We start from the raw sequence: 14,109 nt of genomic DNA, 5'->3' as shown, positions 1-14,109 counted from the left end.
TCTCTGAGTCAGTGTTAAAAGACTGTTTACATGTGTCACTGATGCATCGTCACTGTTTTTAGTGGCCAAGTAGTCGTGTGTCATTACTGGAACTAAACCAATGTCCACCAGCCAACTGTTTTCAGGTTTCACGACTGTTTATAAACCCTGATGGCCACGACTGATTACCTCGTGGGCACTAGCATCTCATCAGACCTATCATTCAGACAGGTGATGACTTCAGGATATGTTAACTACAAATACACGCTGGGATACAGAGCAGCTCAAGGGTATTAATTGATAGAAGGCAGTGGTCATGTTGACTGTAGGATGACTGTCCCATCTGTGCTTCTGTTAAAGCAGCATTAAGCTGTCATCATGCGCTGAGCTTTGTTCTCTCACAGTGGCTGTACAGTTCACAGAAATAGCCACAACAAAGACTCTCACTATGTCAAGAAGAAGAAAAAGGGTATGGGGCGGTTCAGTTGTCCCCCAGCGTCCATTTGGCCATATTAGTCCACGGATGACACCAAAGTCAGGCCTGTGTGTTGGCATTGAATTCACCTCATTCCAAGACTCCTGCGGCCTATTTTGGAGCATCAGTAAGCTGATCCGCTCAGCCGCCACCTCGCTCCTCCCTCTTTCTCTTACTTTCCCTCAGCTCTGTTTTCCTGCCAAACCTGATGGTGTGGCTAAAGTTAGCCCCCCGTGGGCTAGTATATAAGGCCCCTCGAGTCCAAAACCTACATGTCAGTCACATCGGCTTGGCGTAGGCTTCTCTTCTTGACCACCAACAACCCCACAAACTTGAGAGATGGTGAGTGTGGCCACCTTCCTTGGAAGAACGGTCTCTAGGGTCCTCTCTACACTAAACTGATAAGACGAGCGCATCACTGATACATTTTGCTATCTGGATTACCAACATCCCATCATGTGAATTTGGAGGAGTCTCTTAAGTCAAGCCTCCCAGCGCTAACTTTTATCTGCTGGCTATAGCTAAAGTTTGACTAACACAAAAACCTTAACCATGATGAAATACTCAAATACAATCTGTTTGGGGATCATTGCCTTCTCATTATATTCCCCAAAGCCATTGCTTAGTCTTTTATCCTAAATTGATTAATACTGTAGGTTCAACATGGACGGTTTTTCAAGGAAAAAAAAAAAAAATCACCTCTTCACTTTATAGTGTGTTTCTGTTGGCAAATTGGCACAAGCCACCAGTTACAGCTCTTTATTTTGGTTTATTCAGTTTAGGTTTATTTAGTTTTATTTATTTGGGAATGTTTATGGAACAGTACAGATGTTTCGCTGGCTGAAACCAGCTATTTAGGACACCTTTGGGTTCTTTTGTTTTTGAGCTCACGTTGTGATTTTTTTTTCAGCACCGTTAGTTAATTAGTTAGCTGTTTGTTTGGTGAATGTTTGTGCGTCTGAAGTGTATTTGACCTTTGTATCATTTCCCAGGCACCCAAGAAGGCCAAGAGGAGGCAGCAGCAGGGTGAGGGTGGATCCTCCAATGTGTTCTCCATGTTTGAGCAGAGCCAGATCCAGGAGTACAAAGAGGTAACATTTTCTTCATCTCACAGATTTCACAAGCCAAAGTTTTCCCAGAAGTCAAATCTGAGGTCCCTTGTGGTGCTCGTATAGCTGATGATGGTGTATAACGGTTGACCTCGGAGGTAATGCGAGAATGCACACGAAACATCTTGACCTGATCAGTTTGGCATTATGACAGGAAAAATTTACTCACCAGCATGACAGGACAGTAAATCTAGGTGTTTTCAATGACAGCAGCTACCGCTCCCCTGGGCTCGCTCAGTAATTCTCCTTGGAGACATTTGTTCTGTGACTCCACTGGAATGCAGCCCAACAGCTGGTGGACAGTAATATTAATCAAAGCAGGGAAGAGGGTCTCAAAGTAGAAAGAACAAGATGACATTCGAGGTCACTTGACCTTAAATTGAGGCTTCACTTAAGGACGAATAAGGGCGAAACAACAATTTGTTTCCCCTTATTAAATAAAGCTTTTTATAACAATTGAAGTCGTAAAATTTGCTCAATTAGGAAATTCATGTTGTTTTTAGGAGATTGCAAAAATCAGGATTCATTTCTGGAGTTTTCCCTTAGTATACAGGTAGAGATCAAAGAGAATACAATAGCTACAGTAGCTTTACTGTCCCTATAGAGACCTCAAAAAGAAAGAAAGAAAGAACATTGGTGGCAGGGTCAGAGGATTTAGTCACAAGGCAAAAGGATGACAGCTGTAATCAATACCTTCTCCTTAAATGTCACAAGGGGGTTGTCTCACATTCCAAAACCACTTTAACACCTTAGAAAGACAAGTGGCCGACCAGCTGCCAAGTCCCAAAAGGTTTGCAATGCCATCTTTGGTTTCACAGGGTGCTGCGCCAGCTATGTGGAAAGAGAAGCGACTAACAGCTCCACATTTACATGTTTATGTTGACACACAATCTTATGCAAATAACTCAGATTAACAAGTCTTATAATAAAGACTTGTGAGAATCTCAGTTTTCAGTTTTACTACTTGTATTTTAGTTAAAGTCTCAGAAAGCAAAGGCTTTTCAATTTCCTCTTCTCAGTCACTTTCTCCAACAGAAAACAACTGTTTAGTTTTTATAATATTTGATTTATCTTACCAATCTTTCTCCCGTAGGCTTTCACAATCATCGACCAGAACAGAGATGGCATCATCAGCAAGGACGACCTCCGAGACGTGCTGGCTACCATGGGCCAACTGAATGTGAAGAATGAGGAGCTGGAGGCCATGGTGAAGGAGGCCAGCGGCCCCATCAACTTCACCGTCTTCCTGACCATGTTCGGCGAGAAGCTGAAGGGTGCGTTGATACATAAACTTAAACTATTCAATCCTCCCTTTTAGGTCACTTTCTGTTGTATTTCATGAAATATTTATTTTTCTTTTATTTACTGAAACAATTCCCTTCATTATTGTAAATTCGTTTGTAAAACTTTTTTTCTCTTTATAATCGAGACTAATGGGTCTTCTTCTACTCTAAGGTGCTGACCCCGAGGACGTTATCGTGAGCGCTTTCAAGGTCCTGGACCCCGAGGCCACCGGCTCCATCAAGAAGGAATTGTAAGTGCTTTTACCTTTAACTTACTAACTTAACTTCTATCAAACCTCTCAATGGCTCTCATTTATTTTTCTGCATTTTTCCTCCCCAGCATTGATGAGCTCCTGACTACCCAGTGCGACAGGTTCACCCCCGAGGAGGTGAGCTGATCAGTCTTTGTCTCGCGCGGATTCTCTTCCCAAAACCGCCCTCACTTGTTCAGGGTTATAATCAATTTATTTAATACCTCCTTTGCAGATGACCAACCTGTGGGCTGCCTTCCCCCCTGATGTGGCTGGCAACGTTGACTACAAGAACATCTGCTACGTCATCACACACGGAGAGGACAAGGAGGAATAAATCTCTTTCTCTCTAGCTCTCTACCTCCGGTCAAACCCATACTCGTGCCACCATTTACTCACCCCCCCCTTCTCCAACGCCATGGCTTCCTTGCACACACTCGCGCCCAGGCCCACTGTTTCCGCTCGCCAGCTCAACATGAAAAGACTTGTCTCCTTTATCGAGATACTCAGCGAGAGGACATAAGGCTGTGGGGGTGTTTGTGTGTGAGTACCAACAGGGGAACATGGGATTATTTTCAATAAAAAATAATCTTGTGACACTGAAACACTTTCTCTATCTCTGTCCCTGCCTCTTGTTCCTCCTCCTTTTCCTCCATCACTCATTCTGTCCTTCTGCGTTGAGGCCAACAGTGCATGCATCATACTGACATATAGCGTGTATGCATATGCAGTTCAGTGTATACAGTGGTGGGTCAAAATGTCTCTTGGGTGTTGTGGTGCATGCACAGTCAGTTGCTTGAAACAAGTGAGCAGTCTGACCAATGTGGTCTGTTAGTCTCAACCTGGACTGGAGTGTTGAATGGCCTCCTCCCTGGGTTTGTATTGGAGAGGAGTGCACAGAAAAAGCGTTGGAGTACTGTACTATAATAGTTTGCCTACCCCCTCTCTTTTTAATCACTCTCTCGCTCCAATATGAAAGGAAACGTTGCAGTGAAAACAGGAAAGCATGATTATTACAATTTTTAATCTTGTTAATAGAGAAAGAGATGGTGAAAAATGGTGATTGGGAGGCAGGAAAGAAATAAACAAAAGCAAAATGTCTTTGTTTTAGACTCTCCTTCAGCCCTCTCACTGCTGTTTCTCTCCTGTTGTTGTGACTGTGTCTGTGTCTCAACTGTAACAAAAGAAGAAGTACAAATAAAATCTGCTATCTTTCGTATGACACTGTCTGTTGGTTTAAGTGGGGGCACGGGTGAAAGCACTGCTGTGGACGGCCCTGTAAAACGCTGACTGCATTGTAATATGCATATAGTGAAGCATTTTCAAGGTTTGGAGGGTGGTTTTCTTTTTAATAAGGTGATTTAAACTGTGAATAAGTCCTGGTAAAAAATGCTGAACTATAAAGTCTAACCATCCTCCCAAAATCAAAGGTTCAATAATATTCTGGTGATTGTAAGATTAAATGAGATAAATAAATAATAATTATAGTTGTAATCATAATAATAATTATAATAATAATGAGCGGTCAAAAAAAAAACCTATAAATGTATACGTAAATACAAAATCAATAGATCAATGTGACGTGACCAAGTGACCTTGCCATCCAAAACAAGATGTTAAATTTACTATGGCAAAACCTTCTGCCTTCAAAATAAAAGCATCAAATATGCAACTTTAAAATACCAACAGTCAATCTAATTGATAAGCATTCTTATTAAACATATATATATATATTTTTTTTAGAAACAAGTCAGGGTAACAATACTGACGTATGAAGTATGCACAGCTAAAGAGGATCGCTGCAACTCGATGGTATGCCACTCATAATAAATGCCTCCGTAAGCCTTATTTTATTTTGGAGAACCCGGCAGGAAACGCTCTGTGAGTGTCGAACTTGACCCGGACCAGAGCGCAGGGGGAACAGTGGGCACCCAGCGCTGGAAACCGTGAAGCATTTCAAGACCTGGTTTGTCACCACAAACTGGGAAATGGCCCCGTGGTGATGCGGACCCCGAGGCCGCCCCGCCGTGCCTTCGCGAGTACCGACGGGCCGAGAGTCGCCGCCATGGCCTCGGTGTTACCCCGCGGCACATCTGTCGGACTCCCCGCTCTGGCCGCCACCGCCGTCCTGCTCCTGATGTCGGCGACCGCCGTGCAGTCCTCTCAGGGCGACAAGGAGCCGGTGTACCAGGACTGCGTGAAGCAGTGCGTCCGGGCCAACTGCACCGGAGCTCGGCTGCGGGGCTTTCAGTCCGCCCAGCCGCAGTACATGGCGATGACAGGTGGGTGGTTGTTGTCGGCAGGGAAGTTCAGCTAGCTTAGCTCGCTTAGCAACAGATGTCTCCAGCAACATCCCTGCGTACTTGTGTTTGTTTACTACACAACATGGAAGTTCACTCATCCATGCGACGGCTTTCTGTCGCCTTCGTGTGTCATGACTGCGGACTGACATGTCATCTTCATGTCATGAAATATGTTCCTTGACTTAGCAACCTGAAAACAGGCTTGTAAATTGAAAGCCAGTTATTCTGGCTGAGCAAGGTTGTCCCTATAGTCCTGTTGTAAGTCCACCATCATTTACATTTGTGTGGTGTGTCTGCCTGAGATTTAAAAAAAACAACAACACACACAACCAGTTGGCCTGCTTTTCTAAAGCTGCAAACACAAAGAACATTTTCATGGCTGCCACTAACCATGATTGTTATTATTCATTAATCTGAGGTGCAATAATAATAATAATAATAATAATAATAATATAAGGTGCAAATAGTGTGAAGATATGAATAAAAAAAACAAGGTGGGCAAGCGGCTCCAAATTGCAGCAATGCCGTGATATGAAGTACAAGTAAATGATATCTCAGTCTCAGCTCATAAGCCCGATGGTCCAGGCCCTGATGCCGCATCGCCTCCTGCACCCTCCTTGGCGTCATTCTCTAAAAAGTTGAATGCTGAAATATTATATGTCATTGTCGGCAATTCGTGCTTATTATGTACAGTATAAGGCAAACTGAAGTCGACCCTCTGACCCGTGCCAGACCTCAGCTCCCTTTCTCTTTGTTCCTGTGTCGTAGGTTGGACGTGCCGAGATGACTGTCGCTATCAGTGCATGTGGACCACGGTGGGCCTTTACCAGGCTGAGGGGTACAGAGTGCCACAGTTCCACGGCAAGGTTTGTTCCTCTTTAACGGGCCACGATGAGCATCCCAAAGTTGGACCCCAAAATCATATCTTAATTTCTTTCATACTGAAGAAGACGCTGGAGTCCCCCCCCCCCCAATAAATATATTAATATATTCCGTGATTTTAATGTTTTTTTTTTTTACCAAAACTTTACCTTTAACCTTTAAACCTTTTAATAATGAGTGTGTATTATTTCTCCCCAGTGGCCGTTTGCACGCTTCCTGTGTTTTGAGGAGCCGGCCTCCGCGCTGGCCTCTCTACTTAACGGCCTAGCTTGCCTTCTCATGCTGCTGCGCTATCGGAGCACAGTGCCACGCCAGAGCCCCATGTACCACACCATCAACGCCTTCTCCCTGGTGAGTTGATAAGAACAAAACAAATACACCAGTTCCACCACGTCCGCTGTGTCTTTACACTAATTTCATCACCAAAGCTACTGCTCGTTTTTAATGTCTGTGTGTGTGTGTGTTTAGGTATCTCTTAATGCCTGGTTCTGGTCCACAGTGTTTCACACCCGGGACACCTATCTCACTGAGGTAATGGTTGTTAAGAGCTCTAGACACTTGTATTAAAACCATTCATGTCCACCAAATGACAGAAAACAAAATCCACTGTAAAAAGACAAATTGGCTTATGACATTTTTCTGACATAAACTTAATAATTTCTCACCTTTCATTCCCTTTTTGGTCCACTTACTTGGAAAGCACCTTCCTACCCTGTGTGAAATCTCTGTTCAGTCAGTTTGTTAGCTGGCAGCAGCTGACCGCTGTTTATACGGAGAGTTGGGGAGAGCCGTTGTGACTCAGTACACAGACCCAAAACAATGAGCAGAGCGCTGCTAAAAGCAACCTTTTCAGATTACAGGAAGTCAGGTGGTTCAGCGTTAATTAAAAAAAAGAATACCACTTTGTTGTTTGCTGAGTGAAAAACACCTTTCCGGCGGCCAGACCACCTGCTGAGACTAGTGCTCCTCTGTTTTAATGGCTAATGAGCTTATTGAATCAGTAACATCCTAATGTCATTACTGACCAGCTTTCCAGCAGGGTGCAGTATAATTTCTGGAAAGAGCAACAGACACAACACTTTGTGTTGATCCTGATGTTGGCTTGTGTTGACAGTAAAAGAAAAATGTGTTTCCGTTTGGTTTTTCTCTTTCAGAAAATGGACTATTTCTGTGCGACAGCAGTCATTCTTTACTCAATCTACCTGTGTTGTGTCAGGTACGTGTGCTATAAAACCATGTTTCCTACAAATGTGTTCGCAGGAGATCTAAAACCGCACTCAGACTTGGTAATCATTGACCGTGGTTTGAATATATGTCTGCTATTTCCTGGATTAAGTTTTAATATTTACAGTATTAAATAGCAAATATAACAGAAGCCAGAAATGATGTCAAGCAGGGTGAAAACTTTGGACTTTCAACTCGTGGTAAAAGTCTCTGTTACAACACTTTCTGCCATCACATTATATCTCTTCCCTGTTTCCGTCCTCTCTTTGCCAGAACTTTGGGTCTGAGGCGACCGGGGGTGTCCAGCATGGTGGGCGTCCTGCTCATCTTGACCTTCACCTCCCATGTGTCCTACTTGACCTTCGTCAGTTTTGACTACGGCTACAACATGGCTGCGAACGCCACCATCGGTACGGCGAATGCTCAGAATCCCCATCGGCGCTCATATTTGGTTGTCAGCTGTTTTGTGTGCTGCTGTGTGATGGTTGGTCCACTTTCATGCGCAGGGTGACAGTGGACAATGTTGAATTGCAATTATTGCTGTTGATCTGAGCTGGTGTCTCGTCTTTTTTGTTTTTGTCTTTGAAGGCATGGTGAACCTCCTGTGGTGGCTGTGCTGGTGCTGGCAGAACCGGCGGACCATGCCGTACTGGTGGAAGTGCGGCCTGGTGGTGCTGCTTCTTCACGGCCTGGCCCTGCTCGAGCTGCTGGACTTCCCCCCGCTGCTCTGGGTCTTCGACGCTCACGCTGTCTGGCACCTCAGCACCATCCCAGTGCACTTCCTTTTCTACAGGTCTGTCCTGCCTTTGTTTCGTACTTGTACTGAAGAGAAGCATCTCAAAGGACAAAAAAAAAAAAAAAAATGTTTTGACTAGAGCCCGACTGATACTGGTTGTTTGGGGCCGATACCGATATAAGGAAGTAAAAAAAAATAAAATTAAAAAAAAAAAAATCCAATATCGCGGTATCGGATGCGATGTGGTTAGCAAACAAAGATGGAGGCAGGATGTTTAACAGTACTGTCCAAACTAACATCACTTCACATAACTTAATTGAATTTAATCATTGTAAATAATTATAATTTTATAAAAAAAACAAAGAGGCCAATTTCTAAATCGTGACTAAGCATGATTTAATAAAAAGCCGGTTTCATTCGTGAAGGCCCACAGTAGATATACTAATCAACTTTTTATATTTCAATGACTATTCGAAAATTCAAAAGTCAGGACCCGTCCCTAGTTTTCATACCGGACAGCACATATGATGATACCGACACACCTGTGAAAGGCTGATAAAATCGGCTCTAGTTTTGGCCGCACAATGTCAATAAAATGGGAGAGAAGGGTTATTGTTAGCTGTGCCTTTAAAAAAAGGATGAATCTAGATCATTTACCTGACGGTGACTGACCCTCACTTCGCTCTGCCTCCAGTTTTCTGATAGACGACAGCCTCTACTTACTAAACACAGAGAAGATGGGTGTTAAAGTCGAGTAGGAGGAGCGCATCGCCTCGTCACCATGCCTCCACCCGCGCACCTCTCCAATCAGGGCCGCCGGACGCCCGAACCCTGACGGAGCTCATCCTCCCAGATGACATGCATGATGACACGACGAGGACTTTCATCGAAGTACACTTTGTTTTACATTTTTCTTTTGAACTTTTTAATTTCTCTCTTTCAAAAAAAAAAAAAGGTTGATGCTTGCTCTACTTTGCCTTGTACTTTTGCCACTCATCATAACTGTAAGACAGGATGAAGGTGGAAAAACATCACTTCTACCCACAGCAGCTCCCGTTTTTGACTCCCAGCTGTGACGGGAGTTTGTGTCCGGTTTCTTGCGTACTTCTGAAATTGACCCCCCTGAACCCATCTGCTCAAACTGACTCTCGCCAGCCTCCTGGACGTCCCAACAGGCTTTTAGCTCTGCGCCGATGGCATTTTGCTGCGGCTGACAATAGAGGTCGTAACCTCCTCTGTGTGGATGCAACATGTGTCCGTGGCAAAAGTGGACTGGCAGACACGGAGCGGTGCCCCTTGTGAAGGGGTCTGCCAGCTGATGGTTCCAGAGAGAGAGAGAGAGTGGGGAGGAGGGGTTTCATGTTGGAGGCCATTCTCGCTGACTGTGATTTTTTTTTTTTTTTTCCTCTTTTTTCACCTTTATTTTTGTGCCTCTCTTGTTTCCACTGCTGCTTTTGTTTCTTTGTTTTGCGTTATTCGTTATCTCTGAGATTTTTTTCTTTTCATTTCAATCATCTGCCTTAGTTGTTTTTAAGTCTGTTGTTGTGGTTTTTGTTGACCAATTTGTGCTTTATTTGTCAACAATTTTACTTTGGTTGCTTGATTTGGAATTTCGGTGGGTCGTGCGATGGAAATATGATTTTTGTATTCACCTGGATTGCCTTTTAGTGTGAGGAATGATTGAGATAGGAATAATAAGCAATGCAACAGGAAGCTGCAGTCACTATGTTTTGTTTTGTTTTGTTACATAAGGAGTGTTTAATAAATTCTGGGGTTAGGTGGTGCGTGCGTGCGTGTGTGTGTGTGCGTGTGTGTGTGTGTGCGCGTGTGTGTGTGTGTGCGTGTGCGTGCGTGTGTGTGTGTGTTTCATGCCTATTACTTTGAGTTGGTTTCATTTCTTCCGGGAATATTTTCCCAAAATGACACACTCACACTCACACACACACACACACACACACACACAGAGAACACCAGCTGCTCCATCATGTGAAAAACCACTTCCCTCCACGTTTGCCTTACACACTGTATCATAACCTGATTGTCAGTGAACATGAATTTTTTTTAAATTTTTTTATAGCAAATCTTTTATTTTCTTCTGGAAGTTGACACCAAAAGTCTCCATTTCATCCCACGTGCGTCTTCATCCCTCAGAGCTTCCCTGCCATATGTGCACTTTACGACTGTGTACATTTACATGTGTTTTTGTTGGAAATTCAGCCCATGCCTTTTGTACTTCTGTATGAGAATGTGAACAATGATCAGTATGTGTGTACACGTTGCCTTGATTCGACATTGTGTTGTTTTTGCCATCACAGACTGAATCAGTGTGTGTATGTGTGTGTGTGGGAGAGGGAGAGGAAGCTAGATTGTGCTCGATCCTTTTGTAAAAGAACTGATGTGTGAGACAATGTGTGTGTGTGTGTGTGTGTGTGTATATGTTGGAGGCTTGCTACATGAATGTGTGTGAGACGATGGTAAATTTAGCTTTGCTGACAGCCTGAAATGGGGGTGGGGGAAGATAGAGGATGGAAGACATGGAGCGGTTTGAGTGGCAGAACGATTCTTGAAGTCATGGCAGAGATACTGGATTTTTTTAATTACAAAAAATAAATCTATATATATGTATATATAAAATATGCATAGTAATTGTTATTGGCCAAAATAATTTGTGTTGTCAGATACAGAAATCTTTAATAAGTAAGGACATTCATGAAATGGTGTATTGGGCCCAATAAAGACAATATACACCCTCCTAAAAGCATTAAAAAAAACAACCAAACAATCTTTTCAAATCAAATCCTGTTCAAAACTAAAAGTTCTTCACCCACAGATTAGAAAATAACTCCAACAGTTTCACTGGTATTTGTATCTGTTGTAAAAGATTTCCTGGACAATTAACATAAAACAAACTCCAGTTTTTGCTCTGTAAATCATTCCATTGGTAGGTTTCCTTCCTCTTGGCCAGTAACCGCATCATCTGCTGCCCCCTGCCTGCTGCCCTGTGCACCTTCACCTCTCATACTCTGCACTTTTCTCCACCTTACATCTGATATTTGACCAAAAAAAAAAAAGAATTTCTGAAATGGAATAAATAAAAGTGTACTTTGTTCATAAGGAACTGAGCTCAGATGTTTTTTTCTCCACTTACACAAGACTTGGACTTTGTTCTGTAAATGTTATTCTCTCTTTCTGTAAGTTACTGTTGCACAAACTTGTCCTTACTTATTATCCAAACTCTTAACCAAGGATATCTGGTGTGTTAATTGTGCATCTGGAGATGATCTCCACTGAGGATTACAGGACTAAAAGGTACAACTTTTGCGTTTAAGAACCTCAGTGGGATGTGATAGTTTATTGAATACAACAAACACCTATCAACAGCTGCATGCTTTCCAGGAGCTGCCACCGTACTTCATGGATGCGTGTTGTCTGTGGTTCGTCCCTCCACTCTGACGGGCCTGCTGACCTTGTACCATTTGTAAACTTCATGCACAGATTCTTTGCAGGCTGTCGTGTCTCTGATAAGACGGATTCCTTCAGGTCTGTATTTGGACTCACGAGACCCAGCGGTGTAGGACAGCGTGGCCTTCTTGTCCTTGAAGATCCCCTGACTGTGTCGCTCCTCCTGTGAGTCAGTCTGAACAGTTGAACCACAACACGAGGGCAGTAAGACATGATGAGATCTGCTTCAGTGAGTTTATGTTGCTCTTTGGTAATGACTTCCTCATACCTCCTTTCTCATACTTGATTATCAAAGTGAGCTGTAATACTGGTGATCCAAAACAAGCCCTTTTACACTCAGAAACCTGGACGTCTTACTATATATTTCTGCAGATTGAGTTCTTGTCCTTGGACTGTCTCACTTGCACACAGTATCTCTCACCCACTTGCGGGCCTCCTCACCTTTCAAATCACGCAGCCCACAACTTATCTTTGTTTTATGTGTTCCAGATAATTACTGACACTTTTTTCACCTCTTTCCACATGCATATTCTTTGTCATGTTATGAATTTTGTTTGTTTTTTATTTACTCTCCAATCAGTTTTATCATCTAATTTAAAGAGATCTGACTGATGTGCAAGACTGTGCTTTTGAAGAGCTGGCTTCTAAACACAAACCTAAATTGCAAATATGAGGATTTGCGTTCACAGACAGCAAAACTTATTCAAGACTTTATGCTTGAGAACTTCTCATAAAACTCAATTTATTCATTTAACAGAGGAAAATATTCCAACCAGAATGCTGAATTGGCTTCATCCTCCAGTGGCAAATTACTTTTTTATTTGTGGGAACCAAACATTTAAGTCTGACCAGAACCACTTAACCTTGTAAAAAGTCCAGGACTTGTGTTCTCGTCTGGCTCAGTGAGTAGCTTTTTGTTGTTTTCAGATAGCTCTGTGCAGGAGGTTGGACTCTGACCCCGGCTGCTGTGGGTGGGGAAAGTGGATAGATGGGGATGAATAGAGTTTATTCTTCCTCCTTCAACTCCTGATTTCAGACCGTGAATGAAGAGCATGAGAAAAGCCAAAGAAATATGAAGATGCTTGGAGATGGTATAATGCAAAAAAAAAAAAAAAAGAAAAAAGAATCTCCTTTTAAATTTAGTGGCTCAGAAGAATTCTTTAGTTTAAAGGTTGATTGAGCATATTTGGTAATTATGTTTGAGGTATAAACGTTAATCAAACTGCTTCACTTAAATCTTTGATGAATTTATGCAGGTCTTATTGCGGATTTGCAACACATCAAAGAATGATCAGTTAGCTTAAAATACATAAAATCAGTCATAAAATACAGATTTATAAGTCCCCCCTGCAGGTGAATCATTAATTTTTGGTAGGATACAAATAATCTCTTGTTTATATCGATGATAAACTAAACTAGCTCAGTTCAGGCAGAATGTGTTTTGGTTTCTCCTATGATTACCTTGAATTTATTGTTGAACAGTGGTAAAATGTACCTTAGTTACTATAACCCTCAAATAAGGCATGATTTTTACTTGTCTTTTACTTTCCGTCATGTATCTTGCAACTTTTTCTTAGCTCGCTGAATACTACTCAGTTACTATATTTGATAACTTAATCATTTCCTTTTTTGAAACGACTTTGAAAAAGAATGACTGAAGAGGCACTTTTATGGGTACCAAATAGTCAAACGTTTTTTTTTTTTCTCTTCATTGAACATATAACCTATGGACATACATACTGACTTTCAGCTGGTAGGCATAGTTGGACATTTTTATGCAACTCGTGACTCCGATGTGTAAAAAAAATAACCAAATATCAGTCGTAGGAGATGTCAGAAAGTAAACACTTAAAAGAACTACAAAAAGTATCTGTATCTAAACATAACCAAGAAACAACAATAAAGAACAAATCAACTTAATTAGTAGCTATTGTTCTTTAGTTGAAGATCACTTATTTGTTTGACATAAGGTTAAATGTACAAATTTAATTCAGCAAGAAAATATTCATGTTTAGGGAAGACTTAGAGAGTCTGGCCTTGAAGATTTTTCATAAAACTCAATGGTTTATTTTTACATAAAATGTCTTCAGGCATGACTGGTGTAGAATGTCTTCTGTCCTTCCAAAATGCTGATGAGACTAAATAATTGTGTGACCGCTTCTTGCTCTGTGCCACAAGATTTGCATTGCATATCTATAAATTTGAAAATGATTGTCGCCTAAATGTTATGTAAGAATTTAAAATTATTTTCCTGATCTCATTCGAAACACAAAATTAGAAGGGACATAATGATGCTTTATATCATCGAACTATAAACGACAAAATAGTTTATTTTTTTTACCAGAGTCTTAAGTGGTACTTTTAATGAAGTATTTTTGACACTGCTGTTTTGGTATTCTTATTTA

At 41.9% G+C, this 14,109-nt stretch overlaps 2 protein-coding genes across 2 annotated transcripts; both read left to right on the top strand.

The window, feature by feature from the left end:
- The first annotated feature begins 703 nt into the window (after positions 1 to 703).
- LOC138201983 (myosin regulatory light chain 2, skeletal muscle) lies at positions 704 to 4,319 on the top strand. The gene is made up of 6 exons (XM_069155612.1): positions 704 to 796; positions 1,447 to 1,545; positions 2,657 to 2,837; positions 3,019 to 3,097; positions 3,187 to 3,235; positions 3,333 to 4,319. Exons 1-6 carry the CDS (start codon positions 794 to 796, stop codon positions 3,432 to 3,434), a joined length of 513 nt encoding a protein of 170 aa, XP_069011713.1. The 5' UTR covers positions 704 to 793; the 3' UTR covers positions 3,435 to 4,319.
- A 676-nt stretch (positions 4,320 to 4,995) lies between these two features.
- pgap3 (post-GPI attachment to proteins phospholipase 3) lies at positions 4,996 to 11,356 on the top strand. Its single transcript, XM_069155611.1, has 8 exons — positions 4,996 to 5,379; positions 6,169 to 6,266; positions 6,481 to 6,633; positions 6,751 to 6,813; positions 7,437 to 7,498; positions 7,780 to 7,916; positions 8,095 to 8,299; positions 8,937 to 11,356. The coding sequence occupies exons 1-8, from the start codon at positions 5,100 to 5,102 to the stop codon at positions 8,998 to 9,000; spliced, it is 1,062 nt and encodes a 353-aa protein (XP_069011712.1). The 5' UTR covers positions 4,996 to 5,099; the 3' UTR covers positions 9,001 to 11,356.
- Positions 11,357 to 14,109: the final 2,753 nt, after the last annotated feature.

This window comes from Embiotoca jacksoni, unplaced genomic scaffold (assembly GCF_022577435.1).
Source record: "Embiotoca jacksoni isolate LCO1_2020_lvr unplaced genomic scaffold, fEmbJac1.0.p SCAF_20, whole genome shotgun sequence".
NCBI classification, from domain to species: domain Eukaryota; kingdom Metazoa; phylum Chordata; class Actinopteri; family Embiotocidae; genus Embiotoca; species Embiotoca jacksoni.
Note: the sequence above shows the minus strand (reverse complement) of the source record. Positions and strands in the feature narration are given on the sequence as shown.